The following is a 26,430-nucleotide window of genomic DNA, read 5'->3' as shown; positions in this document are numbered from 1 at the left end:
AATTTCATCACAGAGATTTCAATAATATTTAATAGTCTAAATCAGTTTTGAGATTGGTTTTGAGGAACACTACTTGATTTAAACAGTTGACTAGGACAGCTGACAGGATACTTTGTTCTGTGCATTTCTTATGCTAGGAAGATAGTTCAGAGGATTTAAATAAGGCATTAACTGTCATCCATCCTGACTTAGGCCGTCACTGTTGCTTTTTTGGAAGTGCTTATCTCTTATCACAGGCTGCATTTTTCAGAATCATTAATAAGGTGATTAAATTACTAACTTTGATTTCAATTTAGGTGTTTAATCTTCATGATATTCTTTTGCTCCAGAGTTGTAATAAGAAAAAATATATTTACTGTCTCCAAGTATCTGAAGCTTGCTAACAGTCAGGGCCTCTTCACTGCTTCACTTAAGAAAAAGAAATCCTTTGACTATAGTATCTGACCAATTCCCGCAGAAATAGGTATGGTATTTAAGGCCCCCATCCAAGAAATAGGTAGCCAACAGCCCATGACAACTGAACATTCATTTTATGTAGAACAAGGTCCAAGTAATATATTTCACATAGAAAATGACTGCATTACTTGGTTTTACTGGAACTGGTGGTTATTGCTTCTGTTGAAATGATTCCATTAAAAAAAAAAAAAAAGAATAATTGAGGCAAAAGAAGCATAATTCTCTAACTTAATGACTAAGGCACCCCTTTCTGAGTGTGGTTGGGGTTTCATCATGTCTCTGTCACTCTTTTAAAGCTTTTCAATAAACAGTTAAACAAAAAGCTAGCACCAGAAACTGTTCCCTACAAAACCATAAGAAGAATCTGGTATTTCTCTACTTTGTAAGGTGTGATTTGTGATTTCACTGTATGAGAACAGATATATCCTCCCTCTTACAGTTTATCTCCTTACCACTTTGCATCTCCTTATTGAGTGGAAGAATGTTGTCACCTCTGGAAGAAATGGAGTGGCTATTCTGCCGTTTGCTTATAGCATGCTAGTGACAGCTCCTTCTGAGGAGATGAGTTGGTGATGAATGTAGCCAAACACAGCAGTTTTCTCTTACCTGGAGGCAGAATTTAAAATGGCAAAATAGATGAATCATCATGCATCCCTGTGGGACTAGTTTAGTGCTGGTGAAACGAGAGAGAAAAAAACTGCCGTAATTGAAAATACCGTGTGTCATCTTCTCCTCAATGTCTTCCAAACAAGAGAATCATATTCTATACCCATCTGATTTACATGGTTGTGTGCCTCTTGACAGAGGTAATATGTGGTTGTCACTTCGGGTTACAGGATTTATAGTTTGAATTGGTAATCACATAAAAAACAGTTGCCATTTTATTCACTTCATGATGATTTTCCATTCTCTTTGACGAGAGCAAGGTAACTTTTCATGACTGAAGGCAACAGAGGCTACAATTTAGAGTCATCTTTGAGCTTGAATACAGAGGAGAAGCTTACGTTCTTTACCTCACATTTTTCTTTATAGGTGCAAGTGGTGAGTTTTGCCACAGAACACAACTGGGATTCCTTAGATTTTTATGATGGTGCTGACAACAATGCTCCAAGACTTGGAAGTTATTCAGGTGACTAAGAAGATTTTACAATAAATGGTTCACAGATTCAACTCTTTACCGTAAAGATAGGTCTCTTTCTATGCGTGTAAGCATGCTTGAGCATGGTATGTGTGTTTGTTTCTCCCATAATTAGCAGCAGGTAATATTATTTCTGTTTTAATCAGTTATCATCACTTAGGAGACTTTCATAAACCTGTATATTTTAAAATGTTAGACATGAAATAACTTTCAGAGGATTCCAAACTAGATCTCTCGTAATCCAATCTTTTTTCTCGCACTTGTAGCAGGGTCCAGAAATACAGACCTCAAAAATAGGTATCTCCTAATATTGTACATGACAAAAGGATGCATTCTCTATCCTTATTTTAGAAAAAGAAGACAGCCCTGGTTTTTTTTCCTTACTTTTTCTTGTGGTGTTTTGTTTTTTTTTCATTATACTAAAACCATGTGTATGTTAAGAGATCAGAGGCAATCATATTGTCTTGTGCTGAGACACAAATGAATCAATCACATTTCTAACAGTCCTGCAACATATTTTCAGAGCTGCTCGATATATGTGACTGTTATGTTTAGAATCATTCTGGTTACAGGATTTACTCTTAAGAAAACCCTAGTGAGTATTTCTCCTTTTGTGGATAAAATCAAGTAGCATAAATTTATATTAACCTTTGCTTGTCTGTTGTTCATGTCTCCGATATTGCGGTGCACTGAAAATGTAATCAAACTTTTATAGGGACAGGAGTTTGATAGCATCCATGATGACAGAATATTGTAGAATTGGTTATGTGACCTATCTCCTGTCCCCACCCTCTTCCCCTTTCTTTTTTTTTCTCTCCTTAACTCTGTTTATACACACACAAGAGACACACACACACTTACATGTGCATTTATTTAACTTTCTGTGCACTTCAATAATATTTTTAATTCTCTTTTCAGGAACGACCATACCTCCACTTCTAAACAGCACATCAAATAATCTGTACCTCAATTTTCAGTCTGATATCAGTGTTTCAGCCGCTGGATTTCACCTTGAGTATACAGGTAATTCAGAAATATTCAATTAATAAAGAGCACTTGCTGGTTCCAGACATCAGTTCTACCTAAACTATACAAGAGAGGAATAATTATTCCTGTTGCACATAATGAGCTACATACTGTAACTTCAAAGTCATTAGTAAAATCCTCATTTAAATACAAGTGAGCAAATTCAGGCCTTAAAACTGTACTATAAGGACTGTGAAATTTAGTTTGTCTTGCTTTCATCCTCAAGTTGTTTTTGCTCTCTGAAAAACTCGTCTGAACCTACAGTAGCCAGAAATAAATGCGGATATGCTCATGTGACAATCCTAATCCATTGTTTCCAGTGCAACCCTGGTCTCTTCCCATAGATAACACACCTGCAGCTCCACACCCCACCACTTCTTGCCAAAATCTACAAATTATGCTCAATACAGTAATAAATGTGCTATACAGCATGAATGTGTAGGACACAAATACTAGTCACCCTTGGCAAAGAGGAGAGAAGGAATAATCTGAAAACAGCATTTGTGCTTCTTAACTGAGAAATGCCTGCAGGTTGGTGAGAACACTGAATTTTTTCAAACATTTTTTATTATCGCTGAGTACCTCACTAGTGGAAAAGGCTGCGATTATAAACGTGCTTTCTGTCTGAATGACTTTGTCTCAGCTGACTGACAGGAATTTTGGCAATCACCAGCTGTGCAGCTCCCTCTGCTTGTATTGGTTCTGGTGTCTGATCTGCATAATTGTGTCACGGTTATTTCTTGTCAGTTTTACCATATGCAAATCCCATGCTCTGGTTGTCTGATTATCGAGATGGAGAACACAGCCTTGCAAAATTGCTGCCTGATCACTTGTCTATAACTAAACATTAATTATAGGTAGAGTTATCCTGCCACTTCTTGAAATGCAGATACTCTCTCAGCTGCTTACAACTTCAGATGGGAAAAAACTGCAGGAAGTTATGAAAATGAAATAAAATGAGGTCGAATCCAATGAAAGTCAAAATGCACCTTTGTATTCCCACACATCCAAATAATATATGTAATATACTGCCCGTATACAGTTTCCACCTTTAAAAAAAGATTCACTGTATACTTTTTAAAGTATTGGTCCATGTCAAGAACAATAGCCAAATATGTGCATATGGATTTCTACAGGGATGTATGTGTGAATCTGTACAAATGTAATGTTTTCTATGTGAGTGTATAAACACAAAGTATATGTTGAAAATTTGTGATTCAGGAAATAATACTGATGTCCCTCGTAGATACCCAGTTAACCAGTGGCTCAGTGAAATATGCTGTTTTACAAGATAAATGATTAATTAACTTTTCTTGTGCAAGTGATAAAGATATGTGATTACAACATCATACAGTCTGTGGTGATTTAATCCAGACAGCAGGTAAGCACCATAAAGCTGCTCGCTCACTTCCTTCCCCCCCCTCCCAAGGAGGATGGGAAAGAGATTTGGAAAAAAGTCAAATTTGTGGTTTGACATAAAGACAGTTTAATAGGACAGAAAAAGAAGGGGAAATAATAATAATAACATAAATAAATAATAATAATAAAATTAAACAAAACAAAACAAAACTACACAAAAAAACCACAAAAACACCCACCAAAAAACCCAAACAAACAAAAATTAAAAAAAAAAAAAGAAAAACCCAAATTATGCACAATGCAATGTTCACCACACACTGACTGATACCCAGCCAGTTCACAAGATGCAGCCTCCAGCCAGTTTTCCCCTTAGTTTATATGCTGAGCATGGTGTCATATGGTATGGAATTTCTTCAGTTGGGGTCAGCTGTCCTGAAACCCTATAGTTAATTGCTTAGTCTGGATTTCAAGCCCTAGGCACCAGCTGGTTTAGTCCTTGAATCCATGACTCTTACTCCCCCACTATTCTCCAAGAAAGTCACAGTTTCTATTTCCTGTGGAAGTTTTATGATTTTTTTTTCCCATCTGTCATTCAATTGTTTTTCAAGAAGAGACTGTGGAAAATTCTGCATTGGGCTGAATCATGAATTTGAGACTGGAGATTAAGCTAAGGGACAACACTTTGTCATCATTGCTAGACAGGAAGACAACAGAAACTGTACCTTGTGCATCTTTTGGGTTTTTGTCTCTTTCATTTTTGTACAACAAAGAGACTGGATGTGTTCTTGTGATTCCAGAACTCACAAAACTGCTGTATTTGTGAAGAAATTTCTCCAGAAAGAAAGAGATACGAACAGAGTTCACTCTCTTCAGTTGTCCTTGTCATATCTAATTCTCAGACAACAGTCTCTGCTCTAAAAGCTGTGATTATGTTTATCAAGATAGTTAGTAAATGGAAAGTAATGGCCAGATTTTAATGTCAGAGTTTCATAAATTCATTGCATTTCATCAGAGCATATGTTGGCCGAGGACATCATGTGGAGTCAGCTAAATTAAAGTCTTGGTCTTTGAAGTATCAGTGCCTGGTTCTCATGCAAAATCACATCAGAGTTACATATTTATATTAAGCATTTTTCAAGTGAGTTTGCCATAAAGATTGTTTTTGTTCAACTGGTAGTGGATCTTCCAAGTCTATTTCACCTATTCTAGGAGACACAAGTCTGAGGGGAAGTGCACCCCATTTGCCAAAATGATTACTTTTTCATCTCAGCAACAATTTTCTATAGGAAGAATTCATTCTGTTTCATTTCCAATATCTCTTTTCATCCCTCATGAATAGTTTTTTTTCCTGTCTACTAGGGATTATCTTTTGAGCTCCTAAAAAATCCAAATGCTTATATAAAAGTAAAAGAAAACAAAAAGAACTTTATTTGTTGAAGAAATATCTTAACACCAAGTAAATGATACTTTGACATAAGGGTATAAGTGTTCCTGTTCTGAAGCTGAGTAGTGTTCTTATCTGTAATGTTTTTTCTAGCAAATTTTTACTTCTCTGTTGAATCCTTAAGTTGTTATTGTATCCATAACATTCATTTTGTGTATTCCAATGGTACCTTAAATACAAAAATATATTACATTGAAAATATATTACATCACCTGAAGTTTGTCAACAAAGAACACCACAGAATGGCTTGTTAAACACTTCCATAATGTTTATATGTTTTATACCACTATAAAAATTTTAATTTATTCCTCATTTTCTCTAATTAAAGTTTTGTATTATCCAAAATTTCATTGGTAGTATTTTGTATTGAGCATCACAGGAGCTGCTGGAGAAGGGCAAGGCAGCATCAAATAGCTTCTTTTTCCTTATATACAATTCTTCTTATCTGAAAATTGGAAGGTACAGAATGAATGCATATGTTAAAATCTTTATTGCCATTGGTTATGAAAGTTTAAGAATCTAACACATTTTACTGTGAGAGTAGTATAATGTAGTTCAAGAAACTATTCATGCACCACAAATAAATCAATAATGAACAGACTGTCTTTATTAATACATTTATGAATACCTTTAAGACCTGAGTAAATATCATGACACTCCAGAGACACAAGTTCTGAACTAGTCCTCAGCTGGGAAGGTGTCAAAATTTGTTTCAGTTTCTTGAAAGATATTTTAGATGTTCAGACTGTATTTTTTTCCCAAATATTATTTTATTAATTGAAGTGAGAGACAATAGGATGAATACCTGTGAATGTGGTTTGGGCTGCTAAGGTACCCTGAGAAAGGCATTTAAATGAACTCATTTCACTTTGCATGGCCTGAGTATTCACATAGCTAGGTTATGCATCTCAGCCGAAGGTTCAGTAATTGGAAACTGAAGCCTACTAATTCTTTGTTTAACTGTTCAAAACAGATTATAAGCAATCGTCTGTGTAAGTCAAGCACACTTGTTATTTTGCATCTTCTGTACTTTTTACATGAACTGGATCACACTCTAACTGTTTGAAATGTAAAAAGTGGATCTAAGTCCATCAGCCATTTTCAAAACAGGTTCTTTGCTCTTCTCTAGTTTGAGAACAGAATATAGAATTTGAAAGCTAAAAATTTTTGTTAGCTTTTGTCTTTAATATTGTATAAAAATGCACTATTTTAAGAGTCTTCAAATAGTAGTTTTCGCTGAGTGAGAATCTTACATGAAGTGACCAGTTACATATAGTAAGTTTTAAAACATGCAGACTTTGATAATATTCTGAGGTACTAGGAGGCCATAATTGAATCCCAGTCAAATGTTTCCCTATTGTCCTGTGTACTGATGCCCAGTTGTGTAACAGACCTGACTTCACAACTAGGGTGCAATTCTTACAGTAGGCAAAGAAAGCAACTCAGCTGACTATGCTTAATGTTACACACATTCTTACATTCCTGGATCTTCCTGGGTAGATGCAAGGAAAAGAAAATTCTTTATCTTTTTGATGACCATGGAAAAAAGCATGTGGTCTCTTGGGAAACTGGCTTCTATTGCAATCAGAAATTCAATATATAAGTGTTATAGCTGTGTAGATACTTCTTTAAACATAGAAGATTAGATGAAATCTGATGCAAATATATATTCTATGTGTGTATATATGTGTACCTGAATCAAAGACTTGAGTCAGACCTGTGAAGGATGGAATGCAGGAGAGTACTTTTACTTGTACTGTTTTTCCTGTGTTTTCCACTTATATTTCAGCCAGCCTCCCCTGTAACACATTCTGGTAAAGGATAGTGGAGGTGCTCCCAGTCTGAATTATGTGGCTGTAATTAGGAGTGAGAGTGGATGTAGAACTGAATGAGTCTGTGCCAGGAGATAGTGGAATTTTAGAATTGAGAGTGCAGATTGGGAAGTGTTTGTTGCTGCCACACTGATTCTTTTCCTTTACTCAGGAAAGAAGATTTTATTTTCTGTTTATATACAGTTGTTCCAAAATAATATGTCACTTGTCCACTGACAACTGCTGATTCCCAAGAGTTCCCTAACACTTATCAATACAATGTGCCTATGTGCAATGTATGCAGTTCTGTCTGAACCTAAAATCTGGTTTTATGTTCATTAGAATGACTAAACTTCTCTATTTTTCTCAGCTATAGGTTTGGACTCTTGTCCTGAACCGCAGACCCCAAGTAATGGAATCAAAATTGGAGACAGATACATGGTTGGAGATGTGGTGTCTTTCCAGTGTGACCAGGGTTATTCTCTTCAGGTGAGCCAAGTTTCCAATTTCAAATGGTGCCTTTCAGTTTGTTAACATGGTTATGTTTGGGTCTCTCAATGCAAAATGGACACTGAACTCTTCAGGAATTATGAACACATGATAGGTTTGCAGGACTGTTTATTTTTCTGCCAGACAATAAATTAGAAATTATCCAAATATTCCATCAGAAGTGTGTGCCTTGGTGCTTCCTCTGCATTAGTGATTATAGGTTGTTATCTATTGTTGATGGCATCTTTGGTATTCAGAGCTGAACCAAGAAGTGTTGGCAAATTAAGTTAAAATCACCTGATGAAGAATTAACAATAGTTCTCTATGCACAGGAGGAAAAAGAAAGTAAGTAAAGAGGGGGACTAAAAACAAACAAAGGGAAAGACATAATTGCTTTTCTTAGAAAATCAGATAGTTGTTTTCTTTCAGCAATTTCTTGGGTCTTTTTCTCCAAAATATTTATCAAATAGGGGTGAATTTTTGCAATCTGTAAATTTGCAATGTCCTTACATTAGCAATAGGTATATCCAGGGGAAATGCAGTGATTTTAAATCACCAGTAGGAACTTCTCTGCCTATAGGAAAGATCTGGAAAATATTTTCAAAAACTTGTACAGTTATTCCATAGAATCAGATCCAAAACTGAGTAGTGTTTTCACTTGAGGCTGCTCAAAAAGACTCTGCAGATTCTACAGTCTTTCATTTATCTAGCACTTTGAGAGACAAAAGGACAGAAAATAATCACATTAACCAAGCACTCTAAAAAGAAAAGTCTTAAAAGAAGAAAATAATTTCTATGTAACAGCACATGATTAACTGCTCATGGAGTTATGTATACCTTTGGAGGAATATAGCAAAATATGCCAGAATGACCAAATACCATTAATATTAGTCTCACCTGTGACACCTGTTGATGTGTCAGACTAATTAAATGAAATTTAAAAATGCTAATAATTTCAAATATTTATTTCATATAATTCTGTGAAAACCTAGATACTAGGTTCATATGCACTGCATCAAAAATAGAAATCGAATTATATTCTTTGAAAAAAAAAGCCTAGTTTATGTATAGTGATAGAAACAAAATAGTTGTCTGCTTCCAGATTTCAACTGATGTTTGGCTTTGGGACCTGTATCCCAATTTCCCCTTCAAGACAGAATTCCTAGTCATGCCTGCAAATTTGTTGCATTTCAAGTATGGATGAAATACATGTTCTGTGCTTGCAGCTCTGAGAATGACTATTGAAGTTTTCTTCTAATATTGCCTGATTTTAACTGGTCACTCTAGGAAACAACATGACACATATTTTTTGCTTCTTTGCTTTAATTTCCAACTTATATACAAGTGTGTGAACAGATAAGCCACAGTAAATGGCTGAAATAAAGAAAATACAAAATACAGAAAATAAAAAACTTAAGAGCATAGACTGTGCAAACACACATGTAAAGTTTCTTCCCTCCCCTATGGTTTTTCTGGCTTATGCAAGTCTGACTAGATGGTTTTGGAAGATATCCCAAGTACCATTTTCTCTTAAGATTTTCCTTTTGTTTGCTTTCTCTGGAAGACAATTACAATTACATGAGGCCAATGAACACAGAGGGTGTCTCTATTAAGAATTTAAGATGTAAAGTCAGCACTTACATAATTTGTATATTATGTATAGTTTTATCATGTTCAACAAATGATGTAAATCCATGCTATGTAAACATTGTTTCAGTTAGACCTGTAGTTTCCAGACCCTTGGTTTATACTGAAGCATGCATAGAATTCAGCTGGATTCTGCTATACTGTAAGAAATAATTTTAATGGCATAGACACCATCATCTAGTGGGCTAACAGACACAGTCTTCTCTGCTGTATTGAAGACATGATACAATTCAAGGTGTACAATGTAATTACTATACCTTTCTGGTTTTGTATATTTTGATGATGTTTTAAATTATACATTCTTTTTGTTGAAATACTAATGTTGTGCTGTATACTGTATATTTTTATATGAATTAGCAAATATTGTGTCATTTTAGGGACATTCACATATCACTTGTATGCCTGGACCAGTAAGAAGATGGAATTATCCTATTCCAATATGTTTAGGTATGTTCAGCATACATCATTTTTCTTAAACATGTCAGAATGAGAAAACCGGAGAACTCTAATAGACACATGTCGTGGAAAGAATTGGGAGAACTGGAGGAACTTAATTAAATGTGAAAATGGTCGAATTAAATTAAAGATTTTCAAAGGTTCCTGCACATTATGTTGGCAAATCTTTTCTGAAGTGTCCAAGCAGTAAAAGAAAGACGTATGTTGTCCCTTTCAACCCAAACTGTTCCATGATATGATTCTATATGTTCTAGTCAGAAAATATCATCAATTCATTATCAGGGATGACACCTCCAGAGACCCTTGCAACACAACTAATTTATTTAGGACTCATTTCCCCAGAAGAGAATTGACAATTGTAGAAGATACTAAAATAGAAAAAACATTACGTTTTCATCTCTAATGAGTTCAACATAAGCATGTCTACTAAATTTCAGAAGATACATTATTTTTCAAGGTAAATTATATATATTTCTATAAAATTATTGGAAAAAGCACTGAAAACCTGTCAGAAACCAAAATGAAACCTCTGAAGTGCAGTTAAATATGCTCTTTTTATATGATGAATAAATGTGAGTAATGTAAAACTCCTTCTAGTTGTAATCTCTTTCACTGAATGGAAATGCCTTTTTGTTTGGGTTCTCTAACACTAAAAGTTATCAGGATTTGTAATCTTGAATGTAGGGAAAGCAGGATGCTTCAGATCTCATTAAAGATTTTTTTGCTTTGCTTTTCTTCAAAACAGTTAATATATATCCTCCTGAGCTGCCTCACATAATCCTGTTCTTAATCCTGTGGGGTGTTAAAAAGCTCCTATGAAGTACTGAGCTCCTTCAGCTTAGAATTTATAAATATTCAACAAGAATTTTTTCAGGAGTTAGTCTTCAGTTTTTGTCATTATGCATTAACATATGGTTAGGAAGTCTGATATAATTGCACTGCTCTTGGTAAATTCTGAAGATAAAGATGCTGTGCTAAAATTTTAGAGGATTTTTTTTTTTCCTTTTATTTTTCCTTCTTTTTTGCAAGTAATGATTTTTACTTGTATTTCAAATGATGTAGCAAATTTTACTGGAACAAAAGTGCTAAACAAAATTCTGTTTATCATAATTACCATCTTTAAATGTAATATGGAAGTCTGAGTAATTTTTTTTACTGATGTCATGCCTGAAAATAAAAATAAAATTAAGAAATGAATTTAGCTTAATTTCTGGAAGTATATGTATGTGTACTTTTCTAAGTTTGTTTATTTTAACTCATTTTTAGAACAACAGGATACAACTGCAGTTTTTAAAAGGCCTCTTGAAACACTTTGAGTACAGAGTCTTTTTATAATAGATTATCTTATGTTATTCAGATGCTCCTTTACAAACTGATGCAGAATTGTCTCAGTGCTGATATAAGCTGATGCGTGCTGCTTGCCTCTCACAAGAGCAGTTCTTGTAGACAGGTTACAGAGTAAAAGTTAGGGGAAAAAAGCTTGGGAAAGGTCTGGAGCACACGTCTTACGAAGAGCAGCTGAGGGAGCTGGGGGTGTTTGGCCTGGAGAAAAGGAGGTTCAGGGAGGTTATCACTCTCTACAACTCTCTGAAAGGAGGCTGTAGCAAGGTGTGGGTTGGTCTCTTCTCCTGGGCAACAAGTGACAGGATGAGAGGTCAGAGTCTCAAGATGCACCTGGGGAGGTCCAGGTTGGACATCAGGAAGAATCTCTTTATGGAAAGGGTAGTCAGGAATTTCAGATCATTTCTTCACAGAATGGGCTGCCCACGACGTGGTGGAGTCAGCATCCCTGTGGATATTCAAGTGGCTGGATGTGGAATTTAGTGCCATAGTCTAATTGGCAAGGTAGTGATCGATCAGAGGTTGGACTCAATGGTCTTGGAGGTCTTTTCCAATATAAATGATTCTGTGATTCTATGATTTGTTCTATTTTGGGTGTGTGTATCCCCCAAGTTAAAATCTACTCAATTCAGAATTGATACAAGTTTTTAAAGTGCTTACTTTTAAATGACTTTCTTACAGATATTTAGTGGTAAAGGTATGTTTGTTTATTTTTTTTAAATATAGCCTTAGGTATTATTATATTATTAATGCTATAAGGATCTTCAGTGTTCTGGATTAATTTTTACCTCAATTCACTCCTCTTAAAATTGTTTTTGCTTTTTTTTTTAGCACAATGTGGTGGTACCATGTCAGACTTCAGTGGAGTGATACTCAGTCCGGGGTTTCCTGGCAACTATCCTAGCAGTTTGGATTGCACATGGACAATAAAACTGCCTGTTGGGTTTGGTATGTGCTCTTTTATGGATTTAAAATTGTTTTTTTTATTGGTGCAAAACACTGAACATAGATTTTAAAATATTGTTAATCTTTATCCTAGCAAAAAACCAAAAGTAATTATAATTCCTTTGAAGAAGTTAACAAAACCTTAAAAGAAAGATACAGAATAGAAAAGCTACAAGGTTCTTGGTTTTTCATTTAATATATGCCACAATTTTCTGATAAAGGTGTAACTGTCTAATTAGAATTAAGCACAATTTTCTAACTTAACCGGATTGATTTCTCTTTTTGTTAAGTCATAAACCCAACAAAAATAAATGTTTTATTAATATTTTACACCAAGTCAATTTAGAAGTTCAAGTTACATTTTAATTAATTATTTTATCATTAAACTTCATTGCATATCCCAGGTGAAAATCACATCTGCATAGAAATGTTCTTTGAAAGGAAATGTAGAAGCCTGCCACCTAAAGTTGTCAAACTTCCCACTCAAGTAAAATTGTCAATAACACTGGACCAAGCCCATGACTGGTGGAACCTTCTCATTGGGGCTGCTACTCACCTAGTCAGTTCCCAGCCTGTAAAAGATAACGATGTTGTACTCCAGATGTAGAATTTTGAACCTCTCCTTGTGCAAACGTTATTTACTCTGTCCTTAAATTTTTTAGTGTTCTTCAGACAAAAATTGTGCCATTTAGGACATAATCCACAAGCCCTAGTTTAGTATCCTCCACACATTTGTTGAGGATGCATTCTCATTTTCCAAGTCTCTTCTGAAGGAATAAAACTGTAAGCTCCCATAGCAACCCACATAACATTGTGCTTGTTACTGGCTGCCAGCAATTGAATGGCTGATTATCACCCTTGGAGCTTCAAAGTTATGTTAATTTTTAACCGACTTCCTTTCCATTCATCAAGCTCATGTATGTTCAGCTTCCAGATGAGAATGTTATAGACCTAGTCAAAAGCCAAAGCAGAGTGAAAGTATATTATATACACTTTTCTCCCTTTGTCAATTTAATAAAAGAAGGATATAATGTTTGATTAGCTGTTATTTTCTGTTAGTAAATCCATGTTGGCTGCTCCCAAGTGTCTTTTTGTCTTTTTTATGTTTGGAAATTGCCTCCAATTAACTAAATTCCATAATTTTTCCAAGTACTGCAGCAAACTTTAGTTCCATTTCCCAGGTTCTCTTTGTTGTCTTAAAGGTGAATATATATTCAGACTTTTTCAAGTCACTAGAACTTCTCTTATTTCACCATGATTTTGTATAGGTATTATCAGCATTTTAATTACATTGGCTAACCCCTTGAGCAACTTTGGGTGGATCCTATACATATTTTATTGTGAAATCTTAATTCAAAGCTAGCCAGTAGAGCTGTCCTATCTAATTTGTTAACTTGTTGCACGTTTTTAGGAGCATGTGCACTTGGATTTTTTTCTTTATATGCTAGTTGAATGGTGTGCTGGTTTTCTTAAACAGGCCCCGTTGTTTTCTATTTTATACTTGCCATCTTCTGTCATACTCTTTACTTGATGGTACAGAATTTCTGGATCTTCCAGAGTGAGTGTGGAATCTCAAATAGTGTTCTCTTCTGCAGGAGTTCAGATTCTTTCCCTCTTCTTTTAAAATCAATTCTGTGGTATTTTTTATTAGAAATTCCATAGCCTAGTTCACTTATGATTTAAATGAAAGCCAATTGTTCTGCATGGGTTGTTTATATTGAAAAATATTAAACGTTCTGTAACATTGACATAACCGGATATATCTGGGGAAATACATTATATTAGAATAGGGATTTCTATATAGAACCCAATTTGTTTGTGTGCATTTTATTCAAAACACACAAGATTACAGTCAATAATTGTTTTTTTCTTTTTGTCTTAGTGTTTTATAGAAATAACATAGACACTTTAACTCTGCCACTACCTGAGTTTTTAGACAGCCTGATGGGACAATTTATAGTGCTTCATTACTAGTCATAATCCAGTCTAGAATCTCAAATAGATTTCTGCTCATTAAGTTATCAAAAAAAAGTTGTAGCAGTAGTAGGTGCATTAATCCTGGGTCAAATCTGCAAGAGAAAAGGATGTTCATAGCTATAAGGGAACAGGATACTTTGACAGATGGTTCCAAAGACATCTGCTAATAAAGAAGAAATAATAAAAATATGGAATATTGGTTACATTTCAAATTTAATAAAATGGTGTGTTCAACTGCATGCAGAACCTGCTGTCTTTTTATCCCAAATACATTGCAATCTGCCTCTTCCCTCAGTTTACTGCTATCCTGTCTCCATTCCCGTACTGACTCCTTACCCCATTTTCTATGCTTGCATTCTGTCAGGCTTATGTGTCCAATAATTCCAACTTAGCTCCTTAGACTGCTATTTACAGTTTACATTATTAACATACTGTTTAGTTTGACTTGTATTAGGCAGGAGATTCAGCTACTGAAGTTTTGGAAACAGTTTCTTGGATAAGTAAGTTTAACTCCATCAAAATCCATAGTTTGAACTGCTTTGTACTAACTGAAGGTTATTCACTGGATTTATGAATTGTTTTCCAGGAAAACTAAATGTTTAATTTTCTATAAGAAAACTAAGACTGCACAGATTGAAACATGCTTGACATTTTTCTAAGTGAGATACGTTTGAAACTAAATTGAATATTAAAATAAAATTTCACTGTAAAAAATGAAAAATATGACATTTGAAGAAGTGATGGCTAAAACTGGTTTTAGTGATGCTGTGACTGATCTGGTGGAGGCACTTAAATCCAATTCTTTTGTGTAGTAAATAGAAAAACTCAAGAAGACTTATCATGGGAACCTTGTATAGACTTTCACTTGTTTAACTCTTTTTAGGAAGTCTTTCTCCCAATTATAAGTTACAGATCATAAGCTTCTCCACTGTATATTAGCTAATGGTGTAATGTAAACCAATGACACTGTGTTGATTTGCATATATAAATATATTAAATGCTCTTTCAAGCAGGGTCTCCAAACTGCAAAAAGTCATAGAAAAAAATATCAGTCTAACAAGCTGAAGTCCCAGACAAATAGAGGCAGGTGCTACTGGTGGAGCAAGGGATGAATACTTCGGAAGATTGATATAGTTCAGAAACTTGAAGAGAAAGACAGTACGATAGAGAGAGCAGGATGATCAACAAAAATATATTTCTACATTTGTATCAAAGGAAGTTGGTGAAAGAGGAAAAAACTGACAGCAAGGTCATGTGAGCTGGCAGTTATTAATGACAGCTTAAACTTTGGGCAACTGTATGGTTCAGAGCATCAAATGAAAGGCCAAAATATCATGATAGAGAAAAAGCAAAGTTTGAATATAACATGATTCTCTGTGTAGGAAGTATTTGGAAGGCTGACAAAGTCAAGAATGACACTTCCAAGAAAAAGCTTTCTTATCACTTAGAGTGTATTCAGATAAAGCAAGACAGAAATTATCAGGGTAACAAGTAATTTATTTATGCACCTAACTTACTTATAAAATGTTTCATGCTTCAGAAAATCATTCATAAACTTTACATGGTATCTGGGGGGAAGTCCTAAAAGACAGTGACAAACACTATTTAGGTATTACAGTTTAGGAGTTACAGAACTATTAATGACTTTCAATAATTTATCTGTGGGCCGGTTTGGCCAAATTTAGAGATATATCCTCTGAGAGAAGGCAGGTCACCACCCCTCCCCCACCAGGTTCAGGAAAAATAAATTTTCCTCGAAGGAAAGTGAAGGAGATAAAAACTATTTATTTAACAAACACACAGGAAAAGGATAATAATGCTAAATGCTTAAATCTTTCCCTGTGGGGGAAAAACCTGGGAAAGTGTTAGAGTCCTCCCTTTGGCATCCTCAGAGCTGGGACTTGGCCCAGGGCCGGCCCTCTGCGCTTGGTGGAAAGTTCTCCCGATGTGTTCTGATGTTGAAGCAGTCCAACAGAAAAGGGAGAAAATCCGAAATGTGAGGGAAGGAAAAAAGTTCAACTCTCAGTCTCTCTTCGGAGAAAAAGAAACTGAACAACTCGCCAAAAGCTGACTGGAAAACAGCAAGCCGGGTTCTTCCTCCCTCCCCCTGCAGCAGCTGGAAAAAAAAGTCGCTATCTCTGTATGACCTTGAACAAGCTGCAAACTGCTTTGAAAAAGTTTTGCTCAGTTTTTCCTTTCCCCTCTCAGGCTCAGTTTAAAGGCATAGAAAGGCACAAAAATTAATTTCTGGGCATAGGGCAGCAATATGGGATACACATCATAAAGTCACCCCAAGACAATCTGAAATTACATCTTTTATTTTCAGTTTTATATGAAAATGTGTTGATTGTCTTTGCCAGAAATACCAGTAGGACTCAATTGTCTTTCTAATGAAACTACTGCATTATCATGCCATAGTTGCAATAGATCCAGACAAAATACAAATTTTACTTTGTTGTAACTTATATACAAATATGTATAAACAGGAAAATGTTTAAGAGCCTCCAACTATTCAGTGATGATAATTTTCTTCTTATGCCAAATAATTTTTGTAATACATCACCTGGTCAGGAGAAATAACTTGGAAATGGATATTAAGCTGCCTTGCTATTCCTTACTGAACCAAAAAATCAGAAATTTCTGTCACCAAGGCCATCGTATACCACAGTGTGTGTGTGCAGCACTTACTCACATGTACTCTGCTTTCACAAGTCCTTGGTGTACCAGCAGAGGCTCTGTCTGCCTGATATCCTGAGCTGGGCCCAAGGCCTTTCTGCTCACCCACTATTCCAATTTAAAGTTTGCTAGCAGATGATAGATGTGCAGCCCCACACACATCAGGACTGGGGGATATACAGACACTTGCCAGATAGCACGTGGATTTCCACCGGGTTATCTTCTGCTATTATAAGTGCAAGATGTACACACTTTATTTTCCCTCCTGGTTTTGGTACTGGTGGTGTTTATTTAGTGACTGTGTTTTTCAGGTGTCCATTTGCAATTTTTGAATTTCTCAACGGAGACCATACACGATTACTTAGAAGTTAGGAGTGGATCCACAGAAACTAGCACTGTTATTGGGAGACTAAGTGGCCCCCAGCTACCAGCCTCTCTGTTCAGCACAACTCATGAAACCAGCTTATACTTTCACAGTGATTACTCACAGAACAAACAAGGATTTCATATTGTATATCAAGGTGAGATTTGGACATTCTTATGAGAGAACTAGGTGCCTGTTAAAGATATTATGGAGTTTTGGGGATTCCTAAAAATAAATATGAAAGACTTTATGTGTTTCAGTCCGAAGGTTTAAACACTGAGATAAAACAGAAGAATGAAGAAAGTTAAGCTGAAAAAAGCAAATTAATTGCATATTTTCTTTAAAATCAGGTCAAATGTCAACAAACAGATAATTGCCAATATCTGAAGTTGATTGGCATATTAATTTACATTGCACGCCTTTACAAAGGAAGCATCTCTATTCTATGTTTGAAAGCATGCTAGAATTTTAATTTTGTGTAATGGGTTCTGGAAAGGATAGATCTAAATACTGTTTTGTATTACTGGATCAATGTAGGCTTGTGCAATTTAATGCCAACCCAAAAATCTCAAAATCCCTTTTATTTCCTAGTTCACCATTTCCCTGAAGGTTCTTGTTCTTTTGTACCCAAGTAGGTCATGCTGACCTGGTGAAGATCACGAGATCATAGTTCTATTTATAGAATTGCATATTCATTTAAAAGGGATTAGACCACCACTGTTCATGAAAAAAAGGTCAAATGTGTATTTTAAACTAGACACGTTTTCATTATATGAATAACACCTAAGAGTGATTTTTAAAGAGTTTTTTCTTTAGAGCAGTCTCCTATTACTCTTTTAATAGTAACAAATCCAAATTGATTTGAACTCTTTGTAACATTCTGAAAGTGAGCCACTGTAAAAAGAATTAGCTTTTAAAGAAAAAGTCAATTTGTGGCTTAAACTGCTAAGGACAGTAAAAACGTAAGACTATATACTCTTAATAGTAACAGTAATAATTTTTGAGATGCTGTCATTTGTCAAAATGCTGGAAAGTTCTTTTCTGTGTTTTAACCACATAAGACAGAACTGATTCTTTCAAGCATACACAACATGATATTCTTATACTGCAGACTGTGCACAGCTTATTTGTTCTCACATCAGTAATGAGAAGACAATGCTTCAAATCATCGTGGAAAAAATCACCAAGATGTGTGAGAAAGGCTTGTTTTCAACTCTTGTTCACTAGAAAGTCTTTGATATTCTAATTCATTATAGAGCCTTTTAATTTTTCTGGGAAAAAACAAATAAAAGTATAGACATGTTTATTTCTCATTTTCCTTAAACATAAGGATGTAAAACCTGACAACTCCTATTGGATCAGAAAAGCACTTCATCTAGCTCACTATCTTCAAACGGCAAAAGGAAATGTTATTTAGCAGCACAGAAGCGTAGCTGGTTTCACTGTACTTCTCCAGGTGTAGGATCAATGATTTGATCATCACCATCATGGAACTTTAGTTCCCAACATATGGGCTAGCCATGACTTTTAATTTTATTCTAATTAAAAGCTCTTATTTTTGAGATAATAAGAATTTGTATTTTACTAATTTTTCCACCGTTATTATTTCAGCATATCAGCTACAAAGCTGTCCTGATCCTCGACCATTTCGTAATGGTTTTGTTATTGGACATGACTTTACTGTAGGACAAACTATTTCATTTGAGTGTTTTCCTGGCTACACGTTAATTGGAAATTCAGCTCTGACTTGTCTTCATGGCATCAGCCGCAATTGGAATCATCCTCTCCCCAGATGTGAAGGTATGTTCCAGGTGACCTATAAACCCTTCATTATTTGAAAGTCTTTCTAAGACTGTTAACTGAAGTAATTTCAGCTTTTTGATTTTTAGAGGCCTGTATTTTTACAGTGTGGTCTTTGCAAAGGAAGTATTCAATTTTGCACATTAAAATTTTAGCAGAGAAGCTGAAATGCTTTGTAATATGAAATCTCTAAAAAATTATCTGAGAAAATAAGTTTGCTTTTGGTAGGTTAGGCTTAAAGTCTGGATTGTGGAGACCCATGCTGCTTTTAATCTGGGTGAGGCAATGCAGTAAAAGCTCTGGGCTGAATTAGGAAAAAAGGCTTCAAAAATTGAATTTACAAATTATGGCCACTTGTGTTCTGTCTTGTCAGTTAGAAAGAAGTGGTAAAGGTGGTCTAGAGTGAAATTATCCTCCAGCCAGTGCTCTGTGAAATCATTTGTACATATGTATTTTCTGAATTGGATTTTTTTTTAATTACTTTTTTTTTTTATTTTACATTTTTTTTTCACTTGTGCTTGAAACAAATAAGAAGGTTCAAGGAACTGTGACTTGCACACAGCTTAAATTTGCAGGAGACAGAATGACTGTGTCTGCTGTTTCTGTAGAAATGTTTATCTCATCCCTAGCTATGCTGAAAGAAACCTGTTTCTAAGCAGCAGGCCAAAGAAGGTTAGTCCTGCAGTTAAGGGCCTCACTTCCCTCTATATTAAATGGTAAAACTCATCATTGAGAATGCGATCCTCAATACTGAGTATGCAGGAGAGAAATGCCTAAATAAAAACCCCTAGCAACAACACCCCACTCCCAAAAAAACTGCTAAACCAAAAGCAACCACACAAACAGAAAATAAAAAGATTCTCTATTTTCTGGATTTCTGTATATTTTACACCATATACCCAGATTTAGGTACTTAAATGAGAAGCTTCATTATTCAAAATTCCTGCTGGAGTCAGTGAGCCTTAGGAATTTCTGGGGGATATGGTAGCTAAATGAAGACCTAACTGATACTGAATTCAAAAGGGGAAGCCTTATCATATAAAATGGAGATGGCACTTACACTGTCTTTTTTTTTTTGAAAGAGGAGGAAGTTAATTAATTATAATTAAGTTTCAACACCCATTTTCTGGGTTGTATGGAATAGTAATAGCAGTTCATACCTTCACTGCTAAACACTCAGCTTTTCCTATTAGTTAGTTCGAGCTTTATTTTCTGTGCCTCACAATCAAAACAGTTTATTGAATGGAGTGATTCTGTTTCTTTGAAATACCTTAATGGAACCAAGAATTTAATTAGTAAATTCTAAGATGTACAAAGCATGTTGGTGTTCTGAGTGTCAATTTTTAAGAAGTTTTTGAACAATGGCTGAATGTTCTTTGTTTCTACTTAGTTTGATATGAAAAGATAAAAAAATTCCACCAACTTGATAATAGACATTTAAGATGTGTGTTTGATGCATGATTACAGACTGTCAACACTACTCAGCTCCTAGACAAATTTCTTAAAATACATGGGGTTTTGTGCAGATACTTACTATGGTATTTTTAGTAAAGGGTTTGTGACATTTTTATATGCTACAGATCGTTTTGAGGTTTTGTTTTTTTTTTTCTTTACTGTTGTGGGAGAAGTATAATGAGCTATCTTCTAGTTATACTTGGTTTGATTTGAGATAAAGGATTGGTATTCAAAAGCATTAAAGTGAATCTGGCTTTTTTGTATGTGCCTAGTCCTAGAAATACATGGCATGTCTTAAATTTGTATTTGCTTTAATGTCTTTATTGTAAGACAAGATATACCAAGGCTTGTTTAATTCCTCAGACTTCTTGAAGCAGACAATCTGAATTAAATATGAATAAACTTGCTTTCTGTTTAAACAGTTTTGTTCTCTTCTTGCATCCCCATGCACCTAATATTCCTTTCACCTGTGCTCAGAATCATCTAACACTCTCTGACCCTTCCTAACTCATCTCCCTTGCTTTAATCTGTTTGGATTCTGTTCCCTCTCCTTTTTCAAGAAATCTTGTTGCCTGACAGTCATCAGACCATGTCTTCACTCCCTTAAGACCTGGCTGCAAAACCATTTCTGTCTGTTCTGCTCAAACCCCCTTGAGACTTTAAGGCTAAAAGCTGAAGATAAGCAGTGCCCAGGCTGTTGAGTCTGAATGGTTTATGTGTGACTATGGAGGTCTCCTTACCCTACAGTTCAGCACCAAAGTCTATAAACATAAACCATAACACATGCTTTAGTGAAATACAAACAGTGCATAATTCCTGCATGTTAAACGTGTTTCCAACAACCTGCTCCGGTGAGAGATTTTAAAATATATTTTAGAAAATCTGTGTTGCCATACCATGCATGTTTTGTGGTGAAGTGGGCAAAATAAGTGTATGCAAAATAAAGCAAATTATACAGTTTTAAGATTCATTCACTTTTCCAGAGCTAGGCTCTGGAAACCAGGTGGTGGTATAACCAGGTGGTGTCATATTCAACATACATCTGAAATCTCTATGGAAAATATAATCTAATTTGGACTAATAGTTTTCCAGAAATACATAGTTACGAAAGTCCGGAATCTGTATGGTCACTCCTGCACTGTATGATGTCTAAAATTAGTACTCTTCAACATGAATTATTGAGAGAACTCTTACTTTATCTACCAGAATCTATATCCATAAAAGCAAAATTACTATTCATACTGTAGGACACAATGTTTTCATTTTGAAGTTTCCTTCTAATCTTCACCCACCTCTCAACGTTGCATGTGCCTTCTCTCGTGTTAGTTTTGGTTGGCTATCTTCTTGTGACAATACATGAAAAGAATTAGTGTGATGTGTTGCTAATTTGTAGCTGGAATTTACATAAAGCCCTAACAAAGTAATTTTCAGTTGCACAGGGAATTTCACCACCAGTTCTGGTAGTATTTATGACATCAGAATTATGATTTTTTCTTTTATATTTGACCAATACTGTCAAAATAGACTTCTGACTCTGCACAAAGCTGAATAAAATCTGTTTTCTTTACACAGCAATGGTCATATGCAATGAAGTTATAGTGTACCTAATGTGTTTCAAAGTAGGGCTTTTATATGGTTTGAGTAGAACGCAAAAAGCATCTATTCTCTTTTTTAAAAAGTGTCTTTTTTATAGCTCTGTGTGGAGGAAACATAACTGCAATGAACGGCACCATATACTCTCCAGGATACCCTGATGAGTACCCAAACTTTCAAGACTGCTTCTGGCTTGTAAGAGTACCACCTGGGAATGGAATCTACATCAATTTCACAGTTCTCCAAACAGAGCCAATATATGATTTCATAACTGTCTGGTAAGAAAACACTTTTGGCATTTATTTAATCTTCATGTGACACTCTGCAATCAAACATGAATTTAAAAGAATATTTTTGTGATTTTCCCCTTGAAACTAGTGCTCTCTCTAGGAAAAATGACCATGTTACACCAGTCTATGTTTTCCAATGGACCATTCTCTTTAGATAGCACTGGACAAGAATTCAAAAACAATGATAGTGTTCCTCAGTTTGTCAACAAAGAAAAGCATATAGAGGTATGCTATAATAGCTCACCAACAATCAAGAGAAATAATACTTAGAAAAGGAGTGATAATAAGAAGTTTCAGATGTGTGTATTAGTGTTTTAGAGAAGGAGTACTTGAAACTAAAGTAGGGCAACAGTTCATTCATTTCTTCCAAGTTGGCTTCTTTTACTCCTAAGAGTACATAAAATGAGAGGGTCTGTTTGTATTTGGCTATGACAGAAAGAATTGAGCTATCAGTAACTGTAAACAAATTATATTCTCTATGTACTTGAATCCATGGCTGTCAAGGCTCTGCATGATGACCCTCAGCAGCAGCCTATCCCATTAGTCCCTCCAACACATATCTGAAGACATTTAATGGCTTTAGTCCTCATTTTTACATGTGTCAAAATTGTATTATATACATGATGGCTATTTAATTATGCAGCTTATACCACTTTTAGGATACTATTTGTTTACAGAGCAGATCAAAAAAATTATAGAAATTTCCAATGAAAAAACCCCAACATTTTATTCACAATTAAAATGCTTCTTCAAAGCATACAATTTCCCTGTTAAAACAGAGGGGAGAGGGTCAATGTGCCATAATTTGGACCAAAAAAAGTGAGGTTAAAAATGCTGACATTAAAGCATATCTAAAAGTAACTTAAAATAAGCTTTGCAAATAAAATGTGGATTTATTAATGTCCACATGCAGTTTTCAAGGGGAATATTGTGTATTCACTAGACTGTAAGCATTTTGGTTTTATTTTTGCTAAGACAATTTCCATTCTTGTCTTTTCAAATTATTCTATTAATTAATTCTAACAACACTATCTCTTAATTTTCCTAGGAATTACCAGTATCGAAAGACTGGGGGACATGAACAGTTTTAGTTTCATTTCTTTTCTGATAGCCACATTTGAAAGTATAGGTAGACAAATGTGATCAGACATTTTGGCAAGTAGATGAAGTAAAATCACAAATTCAATAGTTTTGAGTTAACTGCAATTTTTATTTGAAAATAAGAATGTGACTTTCAAAAGGTGGTTGAATTAGTATCCAGTCCACGTACAGGATATGAAAAGGTCTTCAGCCCTTGATGTCTGTTTTATCTTACTTTAGTTGTCTCATGCCTTATAGAACAATCTAGAGAAAATTTACTGCATTCACTTAAAATTTGAAGAAATTATATTAATTTTTGGACCAAAAAAAACCCCATTCTGTTTGTTTTTCTTAGGGATGGACCCGACCAAACTTCCCCTCAAATTGGACAATTTAGTGGCAACACTGCATTAGAATCAGTCTATAGCACGTCCAATCAGATTCTGATCAAGTTTCACAGTGACTTTACTACCAGTGGCTTCTTTGTACTTAGTTATCATGGTAAGTGTGACAAATTAAACTTTTCCACTGTTTATGCTGGTCACTGGAGGAAGACAAGGCATAAAAAAATGAGTTGGTTTTTCTAAGAGTTGCTATTATTAATATGATTGACCACTACTATGGTAATGCAAATATATGGAAGACTAACATAAATGATGAAAATAAGTTATTTTCTTGACAAGATATTAAATTTACTATTAGTCAAACAAAAATAAAAAGACTGCACTATGATGAGACATGAACAAAGAAGGCAGCATCAAGACCCTAAAGTTCAAGGTGCACATACTTTTATTTTTACAGTGTTTCTAAAATTCCTTTGAAACCTAAATGTTTTTGGAGGACACTGAATTTCTTTTACACATTTGGATATTTTGAAGAAAGTTTTGTTTTTGCAGAGACACCAATGATAGTCAACTATACCTATGATAAAATGTTTACTATACTATGTAGTTCAATGATAGTGAGCTACATAGTGTAGTTAACATTAATCTGCCCTTGAATTAAATACTGACTGAATGAAAATGTGTATGAATTAATGCACTGAATTCTACCTCTTTTTGTAGTCATCCAGACCCTCTGTGGCAAAGTGTCTTTTACACTGCTATAATTAAAAGGAGACAGATTGAGAAGTAAGGGTGAGTTTAGGTGCTTTGTGAATGCCGATTGGATTGAATACTCTAGGAAACGTGAACAGACACAGCCTGTTTTCTGGATCCTTGTCAAATCTTGTGACTAGAAGACTTTCTTTTTGACTTACTAAAGACCATGGTGAATACAGATAGACAGAATTAATGGTATTAGAGGAACTTTAATCTAAGCAAAACAAAACAAAACAAATCCATAAAGCCTATTATGAAAAAAATCCACCAGCAATTGAATTTGGAGTAGAGACTCCAGCAGGGCTAGGTTGAGAGGGATCAGAATTTCCATTCCAGATCTTGGCATCTAAATTGCATGTATCAACTTGCAAAGGACAAAATGACATTTTTTATTCATTAATGAATTGATAGGTATTGATATCTATTAGTATATCAGTATATGACCAAAAATATGTGTAAAATCCTCATAGAATCATAGAATTGTTCAGGTTGGAAAAGACATTTTATGTCCAGTTCAAGTCCAACAGTAAACCCAACACTGCCAATTCTATCAGTAAACCAGAATGATAAATAACACATTACATGTCTTGTAAATACCTCCAGGGATGGTAATTCCACCACCTCCCTGAGCAGCCTGTTTCAATGCTTGACAACCTTTTTGGTTAATACATTTTTATTATTATCCCGTCTAAATCTTATGTGAAGCAACTTCAGGCTATTTCTTGTGGTCTAATAATTTGCTAGTATTAAAGTGTCTCTAAAGATCTCCTTTTACTTGTTTTTTTTGTTGTGGAAATTGTCATACCACAGTTGTGGGCCCTAATGTACAAAAAAGATGCAAACCGAGTAGCACAAAGATTATTTATAAAGAAACTTAAAATGATTTTTGGTCTAATGTTGTCAAGATAAATAAATCTCTGAGTATCTTGGAGTCTATGATCCTTCATATCAGCTGCACAAAAATTATAGTAATAAAGACAAGGCAGTCAATGAGTCAAAAAAAGGCAAGGAGTCAAATTTATTTAAAACAAATAATGTTAGGATTAAAATTAATGATACTCCTGTTACCCAAAAATGAGAGACATTTGAGATTAATTATATGACTTGTTTATTAAATCAAATTTTAATTATCTTCATGATCTTTATTGTTATTTTTCTTAAGATGCAAACAGCACAGCTGTTTCATATTTAATTAGTGTGTTTTGTTTTAAATTGCTTTATTCTAAGGCTTTCTGACTCACTGATTTAAGTAGATCTTCATTATATGATTGACAAAATAGGAGTGTAATAGGAAGATATCAAATGAGGGTGACTCATCTGTAGTAACAAAAGGTAGTAGTAGTAACAATAGGTCTTATTTAAGGTATAAATTTTGTGATTGTTAGAAGTTTGACCAGTTAGAGTACTAAAGTATCTAATTACAGGAAGCAACCAAGAATGTGTATTATTGAAGCTGAACTGTCATCTGCCATAAGTAGTTGATGTTTCTGTGCTAAAGAGAAATGCTATAAAACACTGCTATATGAAAATGTAATACTAATGAAAACCAAGCATACTTTATCCTGAATGTTCACTTTATAACAGGAGAGACTCAACTGTAGGTGTGAATATATCAATGTGCTTTCTTTCCCCAGATTTCTGTCCTAATTGTATTAAGATTAAATGGTGTTTTGTCTGTCTCCAAACATGGGCCCATTTTCACTGGATCTCTGGGGGAAAAAAAAATCAATCTATGTAGCTTCTGCATACTCTTCCTACTTGTCTATTTATTTATTTCATCTAATTATTTTGCCTGACTGTTGCATCATGTGCTAAATCTCAGAAAATTATTTCATGTGAAGCTTCAAATGAGAACTTTGAAAGCAGAATTCTTCTCTGACCCTATCTGCAGGTGATGTGTGCTCCACAACTGTTTATTTACTGGGAAATTTCACATTCAGGATGCTTCTGTCCATTAGTTATGCTGCCTCTGGGTAGAATCTT

The 26,430-nt window shown here is 34.8% G+C and overlaps 1 protein-coding gene across 3 annotated transcripts in view; it reads left to right on the top strand.

Annotated features, from left to right (window-relative positions):
- The window catches only part of CSMD3 (CUB and Sushi multiple domains 3), a 613,513-nt gene that overhangs the window by 501,819 nt on the left and 85,264 nt on the right, over positions 1–26,430 (top strand). For all 3 annotated transcript variants that reach the window (XM_010404839.4, XM_010404843.4, XM_010404841.4), the window contains 9 exons: positions 1,489–1,585; positions 2,513–2,617; positions 7,605–7,723; positions 9,748–9,817; positions 11,999–12,115; positions 17,077–17,286; positions 18,741–18,929; positions 22,078–22,255; positions 23,703–23,848. In XM_010404839.4, coding sequence (XP_010403141.2) covers positions 1,489–1,585; positions 2,513–2,617; positions 7,605–7,723; positions 9,748–9,817; positions 11,999–12,115; positions 17,077–17,286; positions 18,741–18,929; positions 22,078–22,255; positions 23,703–23,848 — 1,231 coding nt within the window. The remainder of the gene's footprint in view (positions 1–1,488; positions 1,586–2,512; positions 2,618–7,604; positions 7,724–9,747; positions 9,818–11,998; positions 12,116–17,076; positions 17,287–18,740; positions 18,930–22,077; positions 22,256–23,702; positions 23,849–26,430) is intronic.

Source organism: Corvus cornix, chromosome 2 (assembly GCF_000738735.6).
Source record: "Corvus cornix cornix isolate S_Up_H32 chromosome 2, ASM73873v5, whole genome shotgun sequence".
NCBI lineage: Eukaryota > Metazoa > Chordata > Aves > Passeriformes > Corvidae > Corvus > Corvus cornix.
The sequence above is the reverse complement of the archived record's forward strand: the minus strand, read 5'-3'. Positions and strand labels throughout refer to the sequence as shown.